This window comes from Papio anubis, chromosome 3, assembly GCF_008728515.1.
Source record: "Papio anubis isolate 15944 chromosome 3, Panubis1.0, whole genome shotgun sequence".
Classification (NCBI taxonomy): Eukaryota; Metazoa; Chordata; class Mammalia; order Primates; family Cercopithecidae; genus Papio; species Papio anubis.
The window spans coordinates 114,131,185-114,155,477 of record NC_044978.1 but is presented as its reverse complement, the minus strand read 5'-3'; the positions used below and the strand labels follow the sequence as shown (position 1 = coordinate 114,155,477).

Here is a 24,293-nt window from a genome sequence, read left to right as displayed (position 1 = left end):
ACAAGGGCTGTATGATTTGTCTCTTGCCTGCCTTTCCAGTTTCATCTTATTTTCCAGCTAATACTATGTCTATTCATATCCTTGAAAAATCTAGCCTCAAGAATTTGGAGATGTTTCCTCATCTCTCCACATTTTTCAGTATTTTAGCTTAAATCTCACCCCCTCAGAGAAAATTTCTTGGCCTTAAATGTGTGTGAAATCTGCAATTATAATCTTATGTTTTTTCTTTGAAATACCCATCACATTTTGCATGTAGTCTTTTCTTTCTGTGTGATTATTTGAGATCGTTTCTCTAAAATTTGTCTTTTATGTTAAATTAATTTCCATGAAGGCAGGGACGGTGTCATTTGATTCACTACAGTGGCTCAAAATACTTTCATAGTGCTTGGAACATAGTTGGTGCATATACATGCCTTATGAATAAAAAATAAAATAGTGTCTGACACATAGGAAACACTCAAAATGCTAGCTAATAGGAAGCAGGTAAGAGTGAAAGATTTAGCTTGGCTTCCAGGTTTTCTAGTTAAGGGGGTTGACAAACATTCATCCTCTCCTGTGTACAGTTTATGTTCTGGATGATTGCAGTGCATTCAGAAATGCACAAAAGCCCAGAGAATGAAACAAAATCACCTTCAGTCCTTCCTAGAGATTATATATTGTAATATATATAATCCAGACATTCTGCATGCATGTGTATGTGTATGCGTGTGTATATTGCGTACATACCACTGCGTAAATTTGGTTAGAGTTGTATGAAAATATCTTCCATTTGGTTAAATATTCTTCCTTAGAACCATTTCTTTTTTAATTTTTTTTAATTTTTATTATACTTTAAGTTCTAGGGTACATGTGCATAACGTGCAGGTTTGTTACATATATATACTTGTGCCATGTTGGTGTGCTGCGCCCGCTTCGTCAGCACTCATCAACTCATTTACATCAGGTAAACTCCCAATGCAATCCTCCCCCTCCCCCTCCCCCTCCCCATGGCCATTTGGTGTTAGTATTTCCCCTTCCCGGAGTCAAGTGATCTCATTGTTCCAGTTTCCCACCTGAAAATTGCGAGAACATGCGGTGTTTAGTTTTCTGTTCTTGTGATAGTTGCTAAGAATGATGGTTTCCAGCTGCATCCATGTCCCTACAAAGGACACAAACTCATCCATTTTTATGGCTGCATTGTATTCCATGGTGTATATGTGCCACATTTTCTTAATCCAGTCTGTCACTGACATGCACACGTAAGTTTATTGCGGCCTTAGAACCATTTCAAAAGATGCAAACTATGGCTTCCTATGGATATATAGACGTGTAATTAATTACATGTGACTACAATTGTAGATTGTTTTCAGTGTTTCTCCTTTATGAACATATAAAATCACTTTCTTGAGTGTAAGAATTTGCCAACATTCTTGTACTTAAATCTGAGGGCCTATACAGTATAGTGATTAAGAGAGCATGGGTTCTGGATGAAGACGGCCTGGGTTTGAAGTGTTCTTTGCTACATATTAACTATGAAACTTGGTGCATGTTGAGTAGCTTTTCTGACTGTTTCCTTATCACTAAAATGAGAATAATAATGTTTCTCCTTCTAGGGTACCATGGAGATCAAATGTTATGCTAAATATAAACTCAACTGTGCCTGACAGGTAGTCAGAGCTCAATAAATGTTAGAACTTTCATAATTTCTGATTCTTAGGAAAATTCTCAGGGCTAAAATATGTAAAATAACTGGGCCCAAAACTTCCAACTTTTTAAATGCTTGCTACATGTATTGCCAAATTGGCTTCCAGCCTTCCAGAAAGATTGGAGAAATTTGGAGAAAGTTTGGAAAATGAATCAACAATGAACATGTACAATAATTACTGTCAATCCTCAAATAACTAAAACTGATGTGTAATAGCTTTATTTTAATTTTTTAAAATGTCTATTGAATATTTTTCACAAGTTCATTGACAATTTGTATTTCATGAATTATGTTTATTTCTATTGTTCATTTAAAATACTTTCTTTGTAGAAACTTTTATAGAAAAATGATAGTAATCTTTTCACTGCTATATAAAATCAGTAAAATGAAATTAGTTATTTACTTTTTAATTTTATGTTAATTTTCTTTGTTTCAGAATTTTAACTATTCATGGTGTCAAACCTATTAATCTTTTTATCACCTTTTCATATATGCTTAGATTTCTCAGGTCCATTTGGATAGATATACAGGTATGTTTCCTCCTAGGTTTTTGTATGGTTTTAGTTTTTATATGAAAGTCTTTAATCCATGTAGAATTTATTTGAAAGTATGGTCTTAAACCGAATTTAAAAATTTGTTTATTATTCCAACTTATTATTTTCCCAAATACTGATTGTTCACATAAGATTAACTATTATATCCCATGTTTTTGAATCTACTTCACTGTATAACAAATTTTTGTGTCATAATTTTTTTCTGGGTTTTAACATACTATCATTATTATTCTAGTCTATAGTTTATCTAATGGTGTAAATCCCTTTACAAACTGCCCTACGTAATGTATTTTATTCACTTGGTGTTTTGACATTGTTTTTATTTCTTTTTTTAATATAATACAATTATAAATCTCTATAGAATAATTTTACTTCTAGGGATTAGAGCTATATTATTCTTTAAACAAACAATGAATTTTCATTTCTCTTTCTCCTAATTTGAGAATTCTGTACTAGAATATCAAACACACCTACACACAGCAAATCAGTTGCTTGCCAAAAAGATTTATTGAAGAGAAATGAGCAAAGTGAAAACAGACCCATTTAAGTAGTCTGTGCCACAAAAGAATGAAGATTTATGTCCTTGAATCGCTAGCAAGAATCATAAGAAGAGTGTGATATTCAGTGTTTAAGACCTGGAAAACATGGACAAAAATTCAGAAAACATGTTTTAACAGAAAGAAAATTAAATTGATATATATGTTTACAGAACATTTTTCTGACAAATACGCATATTTGTAAAATATCATTTTGCTTTAGTTTGTATCTAACATGTGCTAAGAATCCTACCATAAATCTTATGTATCTTACATGTGGGTGCTAAACAATTACTGAATTTTAAAAATTCTTATATGAATGAGGATTAAAAATTTTTTAAACAGAAGAAAATCATTGGTGAAATACTAATGAAAAAATTGTTTAGAACCAGCGTTTTGGGAGAACTTTTTAGTGCTATGGTAATGTTTTTGAGAGGTTAATTTATCTTCATATCCTTAATTCTCACTAAAGTATAATACTGACTGTTAACTAAAGGATATGCATCATTAAATGTTGTAGAAATGAGCTTTTACATTGCTCTGTCTTCATACTCCCTGAAGGCTAGGGCGAAAAATTTTACATTAAGTAATTGTTAGAATATTGAAACTTTGTGATACTAGGGGGACTCTTACACTGTGTTTTGTTTTCTAAGTTTCCATAAATCTGTTACATGATCTGTAGTCCTAAGCATCTACATTTATTAAGTCGAATACTTGCCTTAAATGCCCACATTCTTTCATTTCTAAAGGTTTTTGCTTGTTGGAAGAACTTCTTAGATGTTAAGGCTAGCTGGCTAGGCTATTGCACAATTTTACATGGTATCCCTTTTGCTGCTTTCAAATCATGAACTCATCTGGTTCTTCTTTCAGTAGTTCAAAGATATCCGTTTCAGTTGTGGAGGTGTCTTCCTTATAGTCTGGGGTATCTAATACAGAGCTAGTTCCAGAAAATGGCTCAGTGATCTTAGGCACAGTTTCTGTTCTATCAGTTTCAGACAACTCTTCTTCTGTAGATGAGTCTTCCACTAGGTTTGTAGCTATTGATGCAGGGACAACGAAGTCATATCTGGATTCAACAGCAGTAAGCAAAACAGAATGGGTCTCTGCTTCATTTGCAGTCTCTCTCTCCATCCAAATATTGGCTCCCTCGGGAGATTCTTCATCAGTTAGCAGAGTATCTTCCTGGTTATCTTTGTCTTTTTCAGCAGAGGTAGTGAGTTCAAACACAGTGATAAACTTTTCCTCATCAGAGTCAGTTAGTGTAGCCACAGCACCGGTGTCATCTTCTAAAACACTTAGGTCAATTTTGGTTATTTTCTCTTCTTCAAGGGCAGTTATATCTGGAATAGTAGTGAAGTTTACTTCAGGAGCAGGAGGGATTTCAGCCTCAGGAATAATGGAATCAGTGACCTGGATAGCCTCATCAGCAGGGACATTGGATTTGATGGAGGAATTATAATTGTTCATATCAGCTTCATCCTTTATACGTGGAAAGGCAGGAGTGTCAGCAACACCGGCACTGCTGTCCTTTAGTGTGCCAGAGACTTCAGATGTCATTAAGATCTCTGCATCTCCTGTGTCAATGGTATCCAAGAGGATATCTTCTTTTGCTATGTCAGTGGAAAAATCTATTAAAGAAACAGTAGTAACTGGTGATGAAATATTCCCAATTTTCACGGTCATGAAATTTTCAGTAATAGAGTCTCTTGTGATGGAGTTTGCAGTGCCGGTCAGAGAGGTAATTTCTTTCTGTAGGTGAGTTGTTGACTTAATAAAGTCGGTCCCCATATCATCTTCTGATCTGAGTTTTTCCTTTGTAGGTGTCAGTTTGTTGTCTGTAGTTGTTGAAAAATCGCTTTCTAGCACATATTCGTTTACTGAAGTGACGTGATCTCCTTCTGAAGTAATAGTTGTTTCTGATTTGGGAATAGCATTGTCAGCCCCAAAGAAAATGGTTGCTGCAGTTGGTGTTTTACTGCTTTCTGTTGGAGGATGAGAATAAATTTTGGGCAAACCATCTTCAGCCATGGGGCGAAGTGGCACTGTGCACTCTCACAGGTCTTGCTTCTGGACTCAGTGGTATCTCTAGGCAGGAGAGCAGTGTTCATCAGAGTGATTAAAGCTTGAGTCATCATGGTGATTGTTGCATCAGCTATGGGGGCAATGTAACTAGGTCTCCTTGGAAGTTGTTTCTAGGCTGCGATTGGTCATATAGTTGAAGGAATATTGGATGAAAAGACAATAGAATCCGCTCTGATTATGAAATCAAATTCACAGCCAAGCATTTCAATTGCAGGGAACTTAAGATTTACCATGTTGCTGTTTATAAGGAAGGTGTCGCCTGATGTGGAGTTAGGGTCACTTGAAACAGACATAGCAGAGACTGCCAGGCACCTTGTGGGTTTAGTATTAGTAAGGAAAACTCTGGAAGCCACAAGTTTATCAGCATCAGCTTCAAGTCATCTATCTTCCAAGCAAGTAACAGAGTATTTTTGAGGTGAAGCCATTTTCCCTTAAGATTCTTAGTATTAAAAAATTGGTATCTAAAAAAATCAATTGTGTTTTTGTCAGGAAGTATACCTATGAAGGTAATTAGGTAGCAGGGAATTCAGTTAGTTCCCTTCTTCATAACAGGGAGTCCCACTTTTTTAGTAGAGATAATAACAAATAGTTACTGGCCTGTTAGGGTCTTTAGTGTTTTCTTTTTCATTGTATTTCTGACTTCTTGAATTTACTTGAGTAACAGTGAGAGTCTCAGGTTTTGTAGGCTAACATTATTTTAGGAATGTTTTTCTGCAGGCTATTATTTTAACCCAAAAGACAGGGAGGATTATCACTGGCAGGAAGCTGGTGTCACGTGTCAAAATTCACCCAGAAACAAGAATCAAGATGTGGATAACTGCATTATTTTTAAGAATTATATTCTCAATTTCAGAGGGAGTATTTTTTATAATAATGTTAATTATGTCGAACATCATCATTGTGTTGTCAACCTTAAGATTTAACTAATTAGATGAAAGCAGATTGCAGTCTAGTGTTAATGCTAGAATGAGTCTTTTTCCAGTGTTGTTAGAAGAAATTGAATTTTCATGCTCAGATACAACTAAATCCGAGAAAGGGCAGCAACATCAGCCTGAATAGTGGGTTCCATCTCAAGGACAAATAATTATTCTTTATTAAATATGAACTCAACCTCAAAGTTTTCAGCTTTCTGTCTTAGATGATTAGCCTGGTTGCAGACATATCACCAGTCTCTGTAAAAATATGTTTCTGAACAGAAGTACTATCAGTTCCTGGGCCAGTAAAGAATGCCATAGGGACAGTCATTCTCTCAGTAAGCTTACTTAGTGGGAGGATTTTCTTAACCTCTATTTTTGTCCCCCATCATTTAGTTTCTATAAAGCTTGATTCAGAATAAAGGATGCTGTAAACAGAAAACTTGGTACCTCCTTTGGGGAAGTTTTTTGTGTGTACAAAAAGGAAAAAAAAAAAAAGATGGTGAGGTTAGCTGTATATTTGCTGGAAGATATCTTGTAAGGCTGGGTATTTGTTATGATGAAGAGAGTTGGAATAAGCTATAAAATACTTTTATGAGCACTTTATCTCCAATTAGACATGTCAGTTTAAATAATTATATCATCTTCATTGATATTAATTTGTCAAATAGTCTTTAATTTCAGGCATTAATTTTGTGATCACGCTAACTCTGCTTCCACTAGTATAGCTGTGAGGTAGGATCACATTGATTGCAGCATAATTATTCCTCCTCTAAGGGGAATGCTATTCACATTATCTGTGTTTTCTAAAACATTGCCCTTCAAAAGAACACTTCAGATTGACTGTGTGTCATCCATCAAAGAGAAGAAAGCATATGGTGGAATTCCTGGTGGAAATGCAGGAATTTTAGCACTCTTGAGGATGAAACTGAAGTTTTATGCTCCAGGGAATACATAATACTACACTCATTTTTGACCAAACGATCATTGCCATTGAAGACATAATCTGACTAAAGGACAGAGAATCAGATTCTATAGATGTTTTATTTAATCTGAATAGTAGTTTCTTCCATTGATGGAGTGTCTATTACAGTAATTGAAACATTTTGTCTTTTTCAAGGAAAGTATTAAATTTACAGCTACTGACATGTGTTTCAGAGTATATTCGTTACATTTAAGTGAAAAGGTGAAAACTGCTAATAAAGGAAGATTTCTTAATAAAACCCTAGGAAGGTCATTTGGCACACCTATGATTTTTCAGGGATACTTGACTAGGAAAAGAGTCCTTAGAAACAGACTTTAAAAATGACGGTGTCATAGTGATGTCCACATTGAGACTTTCCTTGTATAGAGAATATCTTGAGATTCATCAGAAGAAATATCATGTTCAATTTTAAAGGAACCCACTGTTAGATAAGTGGTGTCTCCTATGAACACTAGAATTCCTGTTTAGAAAAAGCATATACGTATCTTCAGAGTTTATGAATTTACTGGGGAAAATAAGTTATGAGCCTTAATTGAGGCGATTATATTCGTAATGAAGTCACTAAAGAAGTTCCAGTTTCAATTATCTTCACTCACAAAGTAATTTCCATCTTCAGAAATAGTGAAAGAAGTGAAAGGAGCAATCACATTTTGAGATTTGGTTATGTCAACATCCACAATTTTGTCCTCTTCCCCTCCAGAGTTTAGAATGTTGGATGAGTGACTAAATAAATTGTTGTTGAAGGGTGTGTTGGCCTGTGGGGTTGCTATTTCTTTGCTTCCAAAGAAGATGGCATTTACAGAAGGATAAGTCACAACCCTCATATCTACTTTGTTGTTTGTAGGATCCTCAGGGATACCCTTTGGAGTAATTGTTTTTACCTGTAACTGAGAAATATCATCCCTAATTAAAGTGTTTTCTTCAATTTCCTTGTTAGCTTGTGGAAGAATAGAATTTTTTAAAAATCTAGGTAACACTTTTTCTATATCAACAATGGATTCATGAGTAACATTAGTGCTTTCTGAAGGTTGAAATTCAGTATTTGCTTCTCTGATATTGGCTATATTAAATTCCAACTGAGGATTTCCTTCTACCAAGGAAATGATCTCTGTGTAAAATGAAGAGTTTTTATCAGTAGAAATAATGGCAATAACTTGTGTTAGCAAATTTGAGTCCCTGGCCATGAAGTTGGTTTTGTGAGAAACAGATCTAGCTGGAAGGGAATCCGTGGGTATGGGAAAGCTTGAATAAGCTGCTACAGGGATACTGTCATAATCCTTATTGACTGATTTGTCACCAGCAATGAGATTCATTTATAAGAGTTTTGGTCAGCATTTTGTATAGAGTTTGTTTCCACCTGGATAACTAGATCATTTCCTATTATTATATTTACATCTATAAGGTGATTCACTTAAAATTCACTAGCTGTGTTTTTCTCTGTAGAAGCTTTAGTTATTTCTCTTATGTAATAGGAATTCGGACCATCATATTCATTAGGAATAAAAGTAGAAAACTTGGTGCTTGTTTTCTTAGGTTTTGTATTTTGAATGGCAGAGGCATCAATATCAAAAATTTTGTACCTGGTAATAAGAGTAGCAGATGTCTTAGGTTTGACATCTTCAATATTGTCTGAAGAGTCAGCGGAATCAGCCTGGAGAACAATACAGACCAACGGAAGAGCATTCAGGACAATTTGACTTTTAATATTTTGCCTTCCTGAGATAATACCTCCTTAAAGTAAGCGAAATCTGTTGGCATAGGCTCTGATGCTGTTGAAATTAACATTGTTGGATGATGATGTAAATTTCCACTTTTTGCAAGTCTGGGAGCTGCAGTGTCTTTAGTATGAGAATTAGCAGTTAAGATGAGAGCTTCAGGTACTCCAGCAGACGTAGGTTTTAGAGACATGACACTCTCTGATGGAAGGCCTGAAAGGTCATGTTATTTCTGTCTTCAGTGGAGATAGTAGGAACATTTGGTTTAATGGAAGATGTCTTTCTCAAAGGAAAAAAAGTAAGAGCTGGGTTTTCATCCATATTGGAAATGTCATCACTAGAAAGCTAAGCTAAAGGAAAACCCGTAAACATTCAATCAGATGCCACAGCTATACTTGTTTCATCTTCAGTAAAATCAGATATACTAGATGTGATAGTGTCTGCCCTGCTGGGTGTAAATGTCTTACAAATGGCAAGTGAAGTGTTTTTCCTGAACAAGTTATAACTACTTTTGATAGCATGATTAGTAGTATCAGTTGTGAATTTTCTATTGTCAACTACCGGTTTTATGTATGAAAAAATGGAATACTTAATTATTTTATTTCCAAAGTCAGAGCTTTTGGAGGGAATTATGATGTCATCATCACCATTTATGGTGCCTTTTTTCACAGATGTTTTGTCATAAAATCTAGAAGGCTTTTCACTTGCATTGATTAGGAAGTGAGTTGTGGGTCTATGAGCTTTGGTTTTGACATTGGCATAGGGATCTTTGAAAAGAATGGCCTCGATGTCAAAGTTCTTGTTTTTCTGTTTAGGAATTATAGCTTGGTAATTTTCTTTAGCTTCGAACTCTGATGATATTGCTTTAGAGAGACTATCTGAAGCAGCCACTCTGGTATATAGTGCTTGAGGCGTATGTATCTTAGGGGCATATCTGAGTGTACTCATTTTTATAAAGGAATTATTTGCTTTATCCTCTAATTCCAAGATGGAGTTATCCGAAACATATTCAGAACCACTGTCATCAGACACAGTAATTATATCATCTGCATATGCTCAAGTGATTTTGCCTTCAGAAGAAATATCATCCATTCTTTCTGAAACGTCTTTTATAAAATAATTTTTTTCATACTCAGCAACTTGATCACTGTCTATAAAATCTTTGTGCTTTAAATATATTCTCTTTAAAAGTGCTTGCCATGGAATTTTCAGAGGTAATGGTAATAGGCAAAACGATAACTTGGTCAGATGGAATAATTGTTTCCTGAGGTAGAAAGCTATAATCAATCTTCTTTGTGATATCTTTTCCCATCATGGTAACAGGAGTGAGTTCAGAATATTTGGGAGTACCCATGGATGTTGTGAAATCAGAAGGAAGAGTTGATCTCCCCTGTAGGCCATGTGATCTTGCTGGAGTGTTTGTGCTGGACCTGCCTATGTGAGAGACTCTATTACGAAAGGGAGAACTTTGATCATTAGGTCTAGTTACTTCTGAAAGAGTTAATGTGGAATAAACTGAAAAGATTCCTTTTAAATTGGGAGGTGCTTGAGATTTGAAAGAAGTATTATCAAATTCCACAGTGAAAGAATCATCTTTTAGTGTACTGGTATTTTCTGAAAACAAGTTTCCTGCTTCAGACATATGGAATTCTTCATCAACATAATTGTCACTATTGGAGAGAAGATTGAGCTCAGTTGCTGAAGGAGGAATTTTCCATATAGCTGGAATGAGAACTGTTGTATTTGTAAAGTGACTTAATTTAAACATAGCAGCTGGATCTTCTTGATCAGAAAGATTGGCTATTTTTCTTATCTCGTAGACACTATTTTGAGACTGTTTTATCTGGGAAAAGGCTTTTTCTATTGCTCTTTGAGATTTGGAATATATTTCGTCAGTCTCAGTTTCTTAATTTCCAGGAGTATTTCCATTCACAGAGAAAGAAAAGTTAATTTCACTATCTGTGGGATTATTTGAAAATGTGGATTCAATTGGAGAAACTTGTCAAGTCAAGGGATAGGAATGAATGGTGGTTTCGGTTATTATAACTTGCTTCTTTGGGACATTGCCTCCATTAATGGCACCAGTGTATTCAATTGCTCTTTCTAACTCTTCTAACCTAGTTACTGAGGATTCAGAAAAACAGTTATCTCTCATTAGACAGGGGTTTCTGGATTTTCAGTTAAGGAATTAGGAAGGAGCATGTTGGTTCTCAACAGAGATTGGAATCCTCTAGACTTAACATTATCTTCTTTAGGTAGCATCAAATCACCACTCACATAACTGCCTTCAGTGGAAGGAACAGTGGAATTCACAACAGTGCTGTTTGGCTCATTCACAGATGTAAAAAAAAATGAAGATCTGTCATTTGACTCTTTCGTATCTTTACTGATGAAGGACAGATCGTCATCAGGAATGACATTGAACTCAATCAAAGGAATAATGCTGCTCTGTGAATGGAGTACATCTGTCAAATTTGTTTTAAGTTTATTGGGATCAAATCTGGCCGATGTGGTGGCCTTTGCTGCATTTGTGGCAACATTGTTATAAAAAGCAGATGAAACACCTTCCCTGTTGAACAGGTCCTTGTATTCTGTAGGAATGGTGATCATGACAGGATCAGTGGAATCAGCTGTGAACATCTTGCTGTCTCCCATTGTTGACATTAGTTCTGGGTCTAAAACAAGAGGGTGCTTCATCTTTTTGCTTTTAGGGAGAATGATGATGGTGTTGTCTCCAATTAGAGGACCATTTTTCAGATTTATTTCATCTAGAAATTCAGGCAAAAAATTCCAACTTGGATCAGTTAGAGAATAAATCATGAATTTTGGAGTCTTAGTGTTAAAACTGGCAGTAGAACCTTTGAGAACAGTAGTATCATTGTTAGGATTTTCCGCTTTGAAGATGAAGATACCCTGTTTTTTTTCTGGTACTGATATCAATTGGAGTTCCCTGAGAAAAATGTTTAGAGACTGCAGCACCGGCATAGAATTCATGTGACTCAAGTGCATTGGAGTTATTAGTGACTATGGTCTCTTCTATAAGGGGACCACTTCTTTTCTCCACTGGCACAAAGACATAGTTATCTGCATCATATTCAAGGGCACTGTTGACAGGTATAATAGTTATCATATTCTCATTATTTGGAATATTGCCATCTGCCAAAGGGGTGTCATCTGCCCCTTGTTTTCTATAAAAGGAACTACTTCAATTGATGGATCTTTCTCTATAAATGTCTTGTCTCCTTATCTACTATTATAAACAATATTTTTCATACCTTTTGTTGAAATAATGGTAGTAGCTGAAAGTTTGAATTTGTCAGATGAAGAACTCCTTTCTCCAGGTATAATATTGTTATTAGTTGTTGTGGTGTCTTTTTTCATTTTGACAACTGGATTAAATTCAGAGTTCTTAGAGGAACTCATGAACGTTATGAAATTAGAAGGAAGAAGAGTTGATTCCCATGGTAGTCCATACGTTCCAGTGGGAGTGTGTATAATGGTCCCTTCTTTAGTAGTGACTTCAGGAGAAGAGCTTTGATCATTAGACCTAGATACTTCTGGAAAAGTTAACATGGAATCAACTGAAGAGATTCCTTTTAAATTGGGATGCATCTGAGATTTGGCAAAAGTAACATCAAATTTAACAGGGAAAGAATTATCTTTCAATGTACTTGCATCTTTTGGAAGAAAATTACCTGCTTCAGAAATATGAACTTTCTTTTCCACATTATTGTCACTTGTGGAGAGGATATTATGCTCAGTAACTGAAGGAAGGGGTTTCTCCATAGCTAGACGGAGATCTGTTGTATTTGTAATGTGAATTTTATCAAATTTAGCAGCTGGATTGTCTTGATCAGAGGGACTGGTTATTTTCCTTTCTTCATAGATCCTGTGCTGAGAGATTCTTGAAGGAGAAAAGGCTTTTATTATTCTCTGAAGTTCAGAATCTGTTTGATCTGTTTCAGTTTTAGGAATGTCGGTAGTTTCTCTGTTTACAGAAGATAGTGAAAAAAATTCATTGTTTGTAGAATTGTCTGCAGTTGGAAATTTAGTTGAGGCCAAGGAGTGAGGCTTGAAGTCCATTTGGTTCATAATGAAAATATCACTACCTTTAATAAAATTAGCATATTCATTCATTGTCTCAAGCATGTCTGACCATGCCATTGAAGAATTAATCAAGGGGTTATTTGTTACTGTTACTGGACCAGATATTTCAAGGTTTTCTGTTGATGCTTTAGGAATTAGTATGACTTTTTCAGGGATTCGTAGAGCTAGGAACCCTGTAGACCTAACATTGTGTTCTCCAGGTGGGCTAGAATTACCTTTTTCATAACCACCCTCAGTGAAGAGAGGAATAGTATCATCCACAGTAAGGATTGCATTCATATGTGAGAAAGAGATTGAAGCTCTGCTATTTAAAACTTCAGTATCTTCATCAATGAAGGGAAGTTCACTATCAGGGGTGACAATGAACTCAGCCAGAGAAAAATTGATGTCCTGTGAGTGTGTCATGTCTGTCACATTAGTTTTCCCTTCAACATTGTTTACTCTGAATGGTAAGATATTTTCTGCTTTATGTTGAATATCAGTTTTATAAATAGTAGATGAAATGGCTTTCCTGTAGAACAGGTTTTTATTTTTTGATGGAGAGTTTAACACAATGGGATCCATGGTTTCATCTGGGAACATCCTTCCCTCTTCCGTGGTTACTGTTATTCCTCGGTCTGGAACAAAGGTGTACTCCATCTTTTTGTCTTCAGGGACAATGGTGATGATACCAGCTTCTCTTAGGGTGTCCCTGCCCAGAATTGTTTTATCTAGAAATTGGTAAGAATTCTCACTTGTGTGAGTTAGGGGGTGAGTCATAGAGCTGGGAGCCTCAGAACTCAAATTGCTGGTGGAAATTTTGAGAACAATATCATCAAGGTCAGAACTGTTGTACTCCTCTCTAGACACTAAATTTTGCAGTATTTCTTTAGTTTTGGTCACAGTTAGGGCTCCTTGAGATAGATGTCCAGAGGCATCAGCACTAGAGTAGAATGTATGAGATCCGAATAGTTTGGGGTTGTAAGTGAGAGCAGTTTTTTTTAATAATAGGGTTGTAATTTCTCTCCTGTGGTTCCAGGACATATTTGTGACATACTCAAAAGCTCTGTCATCAAGCACAGTGCTTATTACATGGTTATTATTTGGAATATTTTCACCTAAGGTAATATCTGAAATGTTTTCTGTAATAGGAACTACTTCATATTCAGTGATTATCTCTTTCTCTACAAAGATTCTGTGTGGAAATCTTTTACTAAAAATAGTATTCAATGTTCCTGTCATTAGAGTATTGGTACCAGGTGGAAGGATGATTTTATGAGTTGAAGTATTTCTTTCCTTAAATGGAAAATTATTATTCTTTGTTGTAGCATCATTTTTCATTTTGACAAATGGATCAAGTTCCAAATATTTAGATGACCTCACTGTTGATGTGAAACCAGAAGGAGAAAGGGTTGATTCCCATGCTCCGCCATGTGATCTAGTGGAAGAATTATGGAACAAAACTTCTGAGCCTGTGTCTTTATCTGGAGGAGCAAAGTTGTTAGATTTAAGCCTTCAAGTCTTCTACACAGACATGGTGGGATCAGCAGAAAAGATTCTTTTTAAGTTGGGAAGAAGTTTGGGTCCAGCAGAAATATTAAATTTGCCAGTGAAAAAATTATCTTTCAAAGTACTTGAATTTCCTAAAAAAATTTGTGTGCTTCAGAAATATTGACTTCCTCCTCCTCACTGTTATTGCTCTTCCAAAGCGTGCTGGGCTCAAAGGTTAAAGGAGGTGCTTTTTCCAAAGTTGGAATGATTTGTAACATGATTTAGGTTGAATTTAGAAGCTGTGTCTTCCTCAACAGAGTGCTTACCCATTTTTTTTTGTTTTGTTTTGGAAGGGAAAGGGTGCATTTGTTTGGGTGAAAGTATTCTCATGATTATACCCACAGGATGAGGATCTGTCTTAAATTTAGAATCCCAACAGTTTCTCTCTTCACAGTGGATAATGAATCAGCATCATCGTTTGTTGCATTCCTGGTAATAGTTGTTGAACTTGTAGAAGGAATAATTGGGTCCGAGGAGTGGGGCTGAAGGTCTGTTTGAATTTTAAGGACCTGATTTTCTGAAATACCAGTTCCATTAATGAGATCAAGGTATGTTGTCACTGCCTCTGATACTACTGATATTGACATTGAAGAGTCAGCCAAGGAGTTACCCCTCATTAGGACAGAAATGTCAGTAAAGGCGTTAGGGCTGAGGATTGTACTTTCAGTTGTTTGTAGAAATGGGAATTCTGTAGACAATACATTATATTCATCAGATTGCATATAATCACTCCCTTCATAACTGTTCTCATGGAAAAAAGGAGTAGTATCAGCCATAATGTAAGTCGTTTCCATCAGTGAAGAAGATGTTGAGTCCTTGTGTTTTTTAGCCTCAGAATCTTCATCAACAAAGGGAAGTTCATTATCAAGGTTGACGTTAACTGAATGCAAGGTTGACATTGCAACTGAAGGAATAGTGATATCCTGTGAATGGTAACTCTCTGCCTTGAAAGTTTTATTCTTATTATACTCAGAGTTGGGTGACATGAGGGGTTTGGCTCTCTTCAGGATGTTAAAAGCAGTGGATGAGGTGTTTCTCCTGTAGGAGTGTTCTCTGTTCTCAACCGGAGTTGAGCTCATGGTGAGATCAGTGATTTCATTTGGCAATGTCTTGCTTTCTCCTTTGGTTACCATTGCTCCTGGATCTGGAATGTGATATGTTCAATCTGTTTACCTTCACAAAGAATAATGATGATGCCACTTCCATTTGGGTAGCTGCCTTCCAGAGTTTTATCATCTGAAAACTTTGGAGAAAAATTTCTATTTTCATCTACTAGTGGGTGAATCATTGTTCTGGGTGACTTTCTATAGGGCTTGGCAATATAATCTTTGAGAAATAAATAACCTTTGTCAGAATCAGGGTTTACTTCTCTGGAGCTCAACATTTGGTATTTTTGTTTAGTTTTGAGTTCTGCAGGATTTCCCTTCAATGGATTCTCAGTGACATATGCAGTAGATAAGGGAGTATGAGATCCAAATTCTCCGTAGATTTTTTCTTGAGCAAAGGTAGGTATTTTTGATTTGGGAGTCTTTCCTTCTCCCCCAATATAAAATGTATTTCTCTCTGACACATAGTCCAGAGAACCATCATCAAGTCCAGTGGTAATTAGATCCATATTATTTCTATTGTTTTCTCCTGTCGGAAAAAACACATCTGGCTCTGTTGAAAAGTCATTTGTGGAAGAAATTACTTTATATGGATTACATTATCTTTTTCTACAGAAGCTACATATCTCTTTACATTTATAATGTTGTTCATGTCTTCAATAAAGATGATATTGTCAGGTGAAATGGTTTCTTTGTCAGACAGACCAATTATATCATTAGATATGATAAAGTCATCAAGTCATTTTTATGTTGCTCTCTCCTATAATGAGTGTTGGAGCAAGTTCAGAATTACAGATTCCAATAAAATTAGTGGGCAGGAGTTGATTTCAGAGGTAGTTGATACACTTTATCATAAGAGTTTGTGATGGACCTCTCTAAGTAATCATTATCAGGAGAAAATGAGCCCCTAACCCCAATCTTTGCTTTGTTGTGCTCATTGTGGAAGCAAGGTAAAATGTTTCTTTGGAATTTTCAGGTGCTTTCTATTCAGCAGAAGCAGCGTCAGGCTTAAGGATGAAAGGATCAACTCCCACTGCATTTACATCTCTTAAGTTCACTGGAATATTGGCTTCAGAAGTATAGGATTCATCTTCTGCAACAGCCTTATTGCTACTGAGGAATGCATTAGCCTTAGTTCCTGCAGTAGCAATTTCTTTTGCAGAAAATTTAATAACTGCTTGATCTACATCACAGTTAGAAGTTTTATTTATTCCATCATTTTTGTGGATTACAGGTTGAAGGACCATATTAGGTGAAAAGACCCTGGTGTTAGTTTTATCATTAATGACCTCATTTTCACCAGGAGGTATGTCAGTGGTTACATTTTTGGGTTTCTCTGAAAAAGTAGCAGGATCTACCAGAGGAAAAGGAAAGACCATAGGAAAAGGCTGAAAGGTACTTTGTGCTTTGGTGATTTCCCAGTTTTGATTGGTGATGGTAGAGTGTTCTCCCAGTGGCTCTGATACCTCTAATGTCACCAATGTGTCAGATAAAGATTCACCATTTTCACCAAGAGGAAATGTCATTCTAGTTATGTTTTGATAGGGAATTAATAGAAATCTTAATTGTATGGAGCTGACACCATTTACCTTAGGCATGGTAGTGACATTATTGTCATTGCTGTCAGACTCAAAGGAAGGGGCATTAAGTGAAACAATGCTGGCCTTTGGTGGCATTTTGGTGACATTGACCGGATTAAGAGAAGTAATTGAATTTACTTTGATTATACTGTTGGTAATTTTACTGACATCAGAGATAGTCTCCACTTGGTAGGCAACGTCCTGAGCCAATGGATTATTATGACCCTCTGAAGGAGTCACTTCAGCTAAATCCATTTCATATTCGTTGACTTTGGTTTTCTCCAATGTGATGATGTCTGCCAACTCCAGGGCAGCTGTGTTAGGAATATTGGATGAAATGCCTTTCCTGTAGAAATGACCTTGAGTTTTTATGGGGGTAATTACCACAATATGATCAGTAGGGACAGCACCCAATGTCCTGCCCCCTCCCATGGTAACAATTGTCTCCATGTGAGGTACAAATAAATACTTGATTTTTTCATTCTCTAAACCAGAAACTTCAGGGGGAATGATGATGGCATCATCTGCACTTAGAGTGTCCTTTCCTGCAGATGTTCTTTCTAGAAACTCAGGAAAAGAAGTCTCACCTGCATCAATTAGGGAAGGAGCCATGGTTTTTGGATGCTGAGTGTTGAAGTTTTTGGTATAATCTCTGAAAGAAGAGGCAACAATATTAGAGTCAGAGTTTTCTTCTTTGATGATAATGATTTGGTATTTTTCCCTAGTTTCAAATTCAGGGTGAGTTATTTGATACAGAAGACTCCTTGAGGCCTCATCATTAGAGAAGGGTATGTGCGATATAAATCTATTGGGCCTATGTGTAAATGAAATAGTGTTTACAATAGGGCTATTTTCTTCATTTTCTATTTCAAAGACATACTTATTTGAATTACATTCAGAGCCACTTTCATCAGTTTCCATGGTTACCAAATCCATATTATCCACATTATTTTTCTTTGCCAGAGTAGTCCCAAGCTGAAAAATAAGGGAATCATCTCTTATTTTGTTCTCATATCCCAGTGAAAGAGGAGTGCCTATTTCAGATACATGGTAATAATTTTCCTTATTTATGTCTTTAGAAGGAACAACAGTGAAGGAAGTCACAGTATGATGCCTATATGAGAGTTTGTTATGCTGCCTGTAGCAATTTTGTCTTTTTCTGTTGCTGGATCACTTTGCTCATCAGTATAGAATGAATAATGATTGTTGAAAGTTCCTTTACTGAGTAACGCAGTACCTTCCAGAGCAGGATTTACATTATTTTTCATTGGAATAATAAAATCTCATGTTGTAATGGTAGAGTCTCTTTCAAGAGGATAGATATATCCTTCTGGGACATTTTCTTTCATTATTGAATGAAGTCTATCACCACCAAAGAATGTATCATGATCAGAACCACTGTTACTATTTCTTACAATCACTTTTCTTTGAACCTTGGGAGTAAATTTTCCAAGTAGAGGTTTTGAGATTTCAGCCTTATAAGATGATGGAGAATTCTCAATTTCAGGTTGGTCAGCTCTGCCTTTGGTTGTTCCTCTGAATGCAGTGGAGTCATATGTATTAGAGTTGACAGAATACTGTTCAACTGACAAGTTGTTACCTTTAGGAACATTGTCACCTGCAATAGGTATAGCATAAATATAATCCCTGACATTTCCTTCTTCAAGTGTGTCTTCTTCTTCTACCATAATGCTTACCTCATTTTGGGAACTTGCTTCATAGTTCAATATTATATCTTCTTTGAAAAAATTTTCCAATTCATTTCTTGGGATATGAAATACAGTGTCATTTTGTTGAGAGGCAGTGATGATGGCTACTGTCAAAGCTACTGGGATAGGCTTATTTTATAATAAGTTTTATAATAAGTTTTATTTTATAAGTTTTTATTTTATAATAAGTTTTATTTTATAATAAGTTTTATTTTATAATAAGTTATTTTATAATAAGTTTTGGGTACTATAATATCTGCCAAAGGGTCTTTTTTTCACAAGGTTTATTGCTTGAGAATGAATGGAAGGGGCAACAGACTTCATAATGGTAGAGGAATTAGCAATTAATAAGGTACCATCATCTCTAGATACAATAGGATTTTCTCTGGAACTGTTAAGGCCATGTCCTAGTTTATTGGGTTTATTATTATGAGTATTAACTTCATTCAAGGTCAGAATATCTTTCTTTATTGGTGAGGTGGCAGCTATTGAAGCCAAGTTTGTTGCAACTTTAGTGTTTTTATCCACATAAGAAATGTCATCTGCTCCAATAGGGATAGCAAGAGGGATATTTATTTTGGTCTCAACCATTTTGCCTTTATTGGCTAGTCTCTTAACATTGCTTGAAGTGATGGCAATAGGAGATTGATAGGCATCTCAGAAATCAGTAGGCTCTGACTTGTCCATTGTGAAAAGTAATGGTTTGTGTTTGATGGTGTTCCAGGAAACATTTGGGTTCTTTCTGGTGACAGTAAGTGAATTATCAGTGATTACATTATAGCATAAGCTAGGAAGTCTAGGGTAATACATTCTTTAAGTTTGGGGGATAGAATCACTAGGTGGAAGGAACACAGTGCCATCTACTGCTTTAACATTCTGTTTCACTGCTGCACTTTCACCTAAACCATTAACCATTGTTTCGGGAGTGATTGGCTTAAAGTGTATTTTGTCACCTGTAGGATTAGTGACATCATATATAATATCATTTGCTTCCCCAGGAGTAGTAAGGTCTCTGTCACTTATTGTTATTTCAGCAGTAGGTACAATACTAAATTGCAATAGAGACTTTGTGATATCAGCAGCCGCAAATCCACTCGTTTCAAAGCCACTGTCTTCTGATTTGAGGTACTTGCAATTGTGTGCAGGTGGAAGGTTTTTTTTTTTTTTTTTTTTTTTTTTTTTTTTAAAGCAGGAGGATCTTTATTGAGTGTACTCAGACTTACATCTGGAAAACTGGGCCTAGAACAAAGATAGCACTTGACTTTTATACACACTTCAAAAGGGAGTGGGCTAGCTTGAAGCAGGCTTACAGTTACAGTGGTGCGAAAGCAAGGATACAGAGGCAGAACAATTAATCAAATTCTGATAGGTTCATAACTCAGGATTACACATGACCGTTGCTATGCAAACCAGATGTCAGTTAATTAGGTTTTCCTTTAGTGCCTAGCACGGCTTATTCCATGACCTTCACTATGGCATCCAGATGGCTGACTGAACAATGAGATCACTTGGATTCCGGAAGGGGAACATCACACACCGGGGCCTATCAGGGGGAGGGGGGTGGGGGGAAGGGGGAGGGATTGCATTGGGAGTTATACCTGATGTAAATGACGAGTTGATGGGTGCTGACGAGTTGATGGGTGCAGCACAGCAACATGGCACAAGTATACATATGTAACAAACCTGCACGTTATGCACATGTACCCTAGAACTCAAAGTATAATAATAATAAAAAATAAATTTAAAAAAAAAGGAAGGTTTTTTTAATTTGAAAAACAGCATCTTCTTCCATTACAGATTCTACTTTTGTATAGGGAGTGATTCATCTTCATTAACCATTTCTTTGTCTATCAAACCTATAAATGGGTTTCTTGGAGTAAGAATACCAGACATCTTTGCAGGTAGGGAGGCAATAGGTACAGTGGCTCTTCCTTCTGCCATGATGGCTTTATTAATTATTAGTTCAGAGCTGCCAGTCATATGTGTGGTCCTCTTACTTGCACTGGCAGTGGCACTGTGTTCATCATTGGGAGAGGCGAAACCAGCTGTAATTAGACTGAAATGGAATAGAGGGTCTACTGATACCTTATTGTATATAATGGCATCATGAGTGAGATAAGAATTTTCAGCTACAGAATCTAACATTTTCATCCAGGCACCAGTCAAAGAGTCATCTTTAATTAGCAGAGAAGGTTGAGCTTCAATATCTGGGGCATTAAGCATTAGTTTAAATGATTCAGCTACTGATGGAAGAGTGTGTCCTTTGTTCATAAAAATGTCTATTTCAGGATTAGGACCTGCAACACCACCAGCGTTGTTGTCATTAGTAGAAACACTAATTCTTTTCTTCACAGAGTTAGTAGATTTATCTGAAGAGATAATACTGACCTTTGAGGCTGATGTCATGCCAGCTTCACTGTCTTTACTAAAATGAACAGACTCAACAATTGCAGGGTGAGTGACAGAAATCATAGGGATGATACTGTTCTGGAAACTGGATGTTTTAGGTACAGTAGTTCTTTCAGAGTCCATTTTGGTTTGGGTGTCATTTGCAGTTATTGTGGAGGAGATTCTATCATCACCTCTTTTGTTAATGAAGTTTTTGCTGTCCATTGTAAAGAGCATTATTTTATATTTGAATAGGAGATCGAACACATCAAAGTTGTCAGGAAGGAGAGTAATTTTGTTTCCTGCTGTTTTGGCATAATCTCCATCAGGATGAAGAGAGTAAACTTTTCTTCTAATTTCTGCTGGTGAAGTGTTTGGATGAATAAAGATGACTTCTATAACTGTATCATCTTGGTTCTTATTTGCAAATTCTTTGACCATGGAAATAACATTCTCAGTTCCATAAGTGCTCACAGACTTAAAATTGTCCCTATCAGTTTCGAGATATATATTGGAAGGTATATTAGAATGATACTTATTGAGTCATTTGCTTTAGATTCAATTGCTTCAGCAATATTGATATTGTTAGGTATCGTGATGTTTTCCATCTGAACAGTGTGTCTGTCTTCTATTATTGTACCTTCCTTTAAAGGTCAAATTATTTTAAAGTTACTGTCAGTGTTAGTAATTGACTCTACAGTGTTAGGGTTACTGTAATGCTTTGTAGAGGTGGTGCTGTTTGTTTTAGAAATCATTAAGTACCGCACATCATTGTATATTTAGCTACATCTGTCATTGTTTTAATGTCAGTGAAATTACTGACAACATTATTGCTTTTCTTATACATTAAGAGGATAATTTGTAGTATCAGTGGGATTGATATTGGAAATAGCTTTATCAATATCAGTGGCAATCATGACAGATTTGGTATCAGACTTGTCATAATTATTCAGAATAGGAATAGGTTCAAAGTCATTGCTATTTTTTGCAAAGGAAATGCTAGGTACTTGAGCAGTAACTGTAGTTCTACCATCATTCTTTATATTTGTGGTCTCAATTACAATAGAATTGTCTTTCTTTGGAAGGTCAGGCTCATTGTTCGCAGTTCTGATATATATTTCCATGTAAGTAGTATCAGTGATAATTATGTTGTTGTCCTCCAGATCAGGCACATCAAGCAGAGCTGTATAATCTTCTTGTAGAATGTCTGTGGCATCGATTTTTGCAGTATTGCCTCCTGCCATAAGGGCTGTGGTATAAAAACAGAACATACCGTCTGGTCCTACCTCTTCTTTATGAGTAGTGGTACCAGTTCCAAGGAGGTTGTTTGTATTTGGTATGGCAATGGTATTCTCATCTACTGAGGGAGTGAACTCATTTTTAGCATTTTGGATGTATGCAGCAGGATAAGGGGCAAAGAATGGTTTAGATCTGCCAGTGGATGGGAAGAAGGGCTCAAGACTCTGAGTTGCTTTGGAGTCTGCCTGAAAGTGAGAAATAGCAGTGGAATCAGACTTGTACTGGTAGGTGGTCATGGATACAGGTTTTGCAATACTCTTTCCCCCAGAAAAAGTCATCCTGTTCTGTGTTATATGGGAGTTGGGTGCCAAGTTGGAAATTGTGGTACTGGCAGCAGAATTCTCTTGCATAGCATCAGAGGAAGATGAAGCTTTGCTCTTTGAAACCTCCGCCTGAGTTGAGTTGCCTACTGTACCCTTGACATGAGCAAAACTAGTTGAAATCTGGTTCGCTATAGAGTTACTTAGTGTATCATCTCCAAATGGAAGAAAGTTATATAAGTCGACTTGAAGGCTGTCTGAGTGGTTTCTCTCTGAAAGGAATCCAGAGAGCCTTCTTACTCCATCAGTAGATGCTGAGTAGAGTAGATGCTGAGTAGCTGTCTGAATCTTTTGTAGGTGCAGATTTTTTGTTTGTTTGTTTTTAGGATGGATGAGACTGAACTTGCTGGATAGTTGTCTGATGAGGACAAAGACAGATTGGCAGACAAATCTTGATTTGTCTGACTGTGTATTTCCTGACTCCCATTAAACTAAAGAGGAAGAGGTACAACACTTTTGGGAGGTTCCCCCAGCAGATATTTTACTAAAAGTCTGAAATGAATATACAGCATTAAATTGATCAAATAAAGCAACATTGTGAAAGCCTCTGCTTTCTTCCGTATCCATTGAGTGTTAAACTAATTAAGTTAGAAATACACAATATCAATGTAAAAAGCAACAGCTGATATGTATGTTAGGCTTGAGTACCTTCTGTGAGTATAAATTCAGATGTTCCATGGCAAACTTTTAGTAAGGAATCTCTTATAATATGAAATGCATAGAGAAGCCTCATTCAAATCCTATACTACCATACATTATAACTTCTCTTATCTTTACTTCATTGTGTATATAATTAATTTTAAAAGAAGGGTATGAATACAAAATAGAATACTAAAAAAATGATGTTTTATTTAGCAAAATGTTTTTTCTTGCATTAAATGTAAGCTGATGATCTAAGTATTAATTTTTTCCCTGCATCTAATTACTATTATCCAAAATACTGAAACTTACCGGGAAGTAAACCACAAAATTTAAGATGGTCACAGTTGGGACTACGATCTTCATCTTGTCTTGTGATTTATTCCCTGAAAGTAAGGTGTAAGATTATTCTCTGTTAGATTAATCCACTGAGTTATTATAAATGACAATTTAAAAAATACTAGAAATAATTTGTATTTTTATTGTAGTTTTGATTTGCATTTCTCTGATGATCAGTGATGTTGAGCACCTTTTCATATGCCTTTTTGCCAATTGTATGTCTTTTGAGAAGTGTCTATTCAAATCTTTTGTCTATTTTTTGTTCAGATTATCAGATATTTTTCCCGTAGATTTGTTTAAGCTCCTTATATAGTCTGGGATTATGTTTTATTATTGTTAACATTAACTAAAATATCAACTTAATAAGATAAAGACAATATCCAGGTATTTCTAGTGCATTGTTAGAAATGATAGTATGCGGAATACTCAATTTGCTAAGGCCCATTCCATTTTATCTCATCAGCAAAAGTAGGAAGAATTTTGACTGTTTTCTATAGCTTATAGAGTATCAAGAAGTAAACAATATAACTAACAAATAGATTTTTGACAGAACACTTCAGTGAGGAAAAGAATACTTATTTTCACATTTACAATTATTACTCATCTGTTGCATGTTTTTAGGAGACTATTTTGATATAAGTTAACAAAGTCTACCCAATTAGATCCCTATACAAAAGTGTTTTAAGAAAGGGTAGGTGTTTGAAAAAAGAATGGCTCCAAACATTCTGATTTATTCTAGTATTTACCTTGCAAAGGAGTCTGTCCTTCAGCTGCCTTCTAGCATTAACTCTTCACCAAATCAGCCT

The 24,293-nt window shown here is 35.9% G+C and overlaps 2 protein-coding genes and 1 long non-coding RNA gene across 4 annotated transcripts in view; 1 reads left to right on the top strand and 2 right to left on the bottom strand.

Annotated features, from left to right (window-relative positions):
• LOC103884414 overlaps window positions 1–24,293 on the top strand; it is a 43,889-nt gene that overhangs the window by 12,961 nt on the left and 6,635 nt on the right. The gene's annotated exons all lie outside the window — the stretch shown is intronic.
• CABS1 (calcium binding protein, spermatid associated 1) lies at window positions 2,723–4,894 on the bottom strand. Its single transcript, XM_003898806.2, has 2 exons — window positions 3,493–4,894; window positions 2,723–2,873 (listed from the first exon to the last, which is right to left on the bottom strand). Exon 1 carries the CDS (start codon window positions 4,800–4,802, stop codon window positions 3,612–3,614), a length of 1,191 nt encoding a protein of 396 aa, XP_003898855.1. The 5' UTR covers window positions 4,803–4,894; the 3' UTR covers window positions 2,723–2,873; window positions 3,493–3,611.
• LOC110743282 lies at window positions 11,701–23,639 on the bottom strand. 2 transcript variants are annotated; one of them, XM_021938566.2, is made up of 2 exons: window positions 23,461–23,511; window positions 11,701–17,445 (listed from the first exon to the last, which is right to left on the bottom strand). In XM_021938566.2, the coding sequence occupies exon 2, from the start codon at window positions 13,895–13,897 to the stop codon at window positions 11,714–11,716; it is 2,184 nt and encodes a 727-aa protein (XP_021794258.1). In that variant the 5' UTR covers window positions 13,898–17,445; window positions 23,461–23,511; the 3' UTR covers window positions 11,701–11,713. The 2 variants fall into 2 exon arrangements, with proteins under 2 accessions (XP_021794258.1, XP_021794259.1); XM_021938567.2 differs by having other exon boundaries at window positions 13,929–17,445; window positions 23,461–23,639.

Coding starts and splice junctions, on each gene's coding strand:
- CABS1 (XM_003898806.2), bottom strand. CDS start 4,802: ATGGCTGAAGATGGTTTGCCCAAAATTTATTCTCATCCTCCAACAGAA.
- LOC110743282 (XM_021938566.2), bottom strand. CDS start 13,897: ATGAAAAATGATGCTACAACAAAGAATAATAATTTTCCATTTAAGGAA.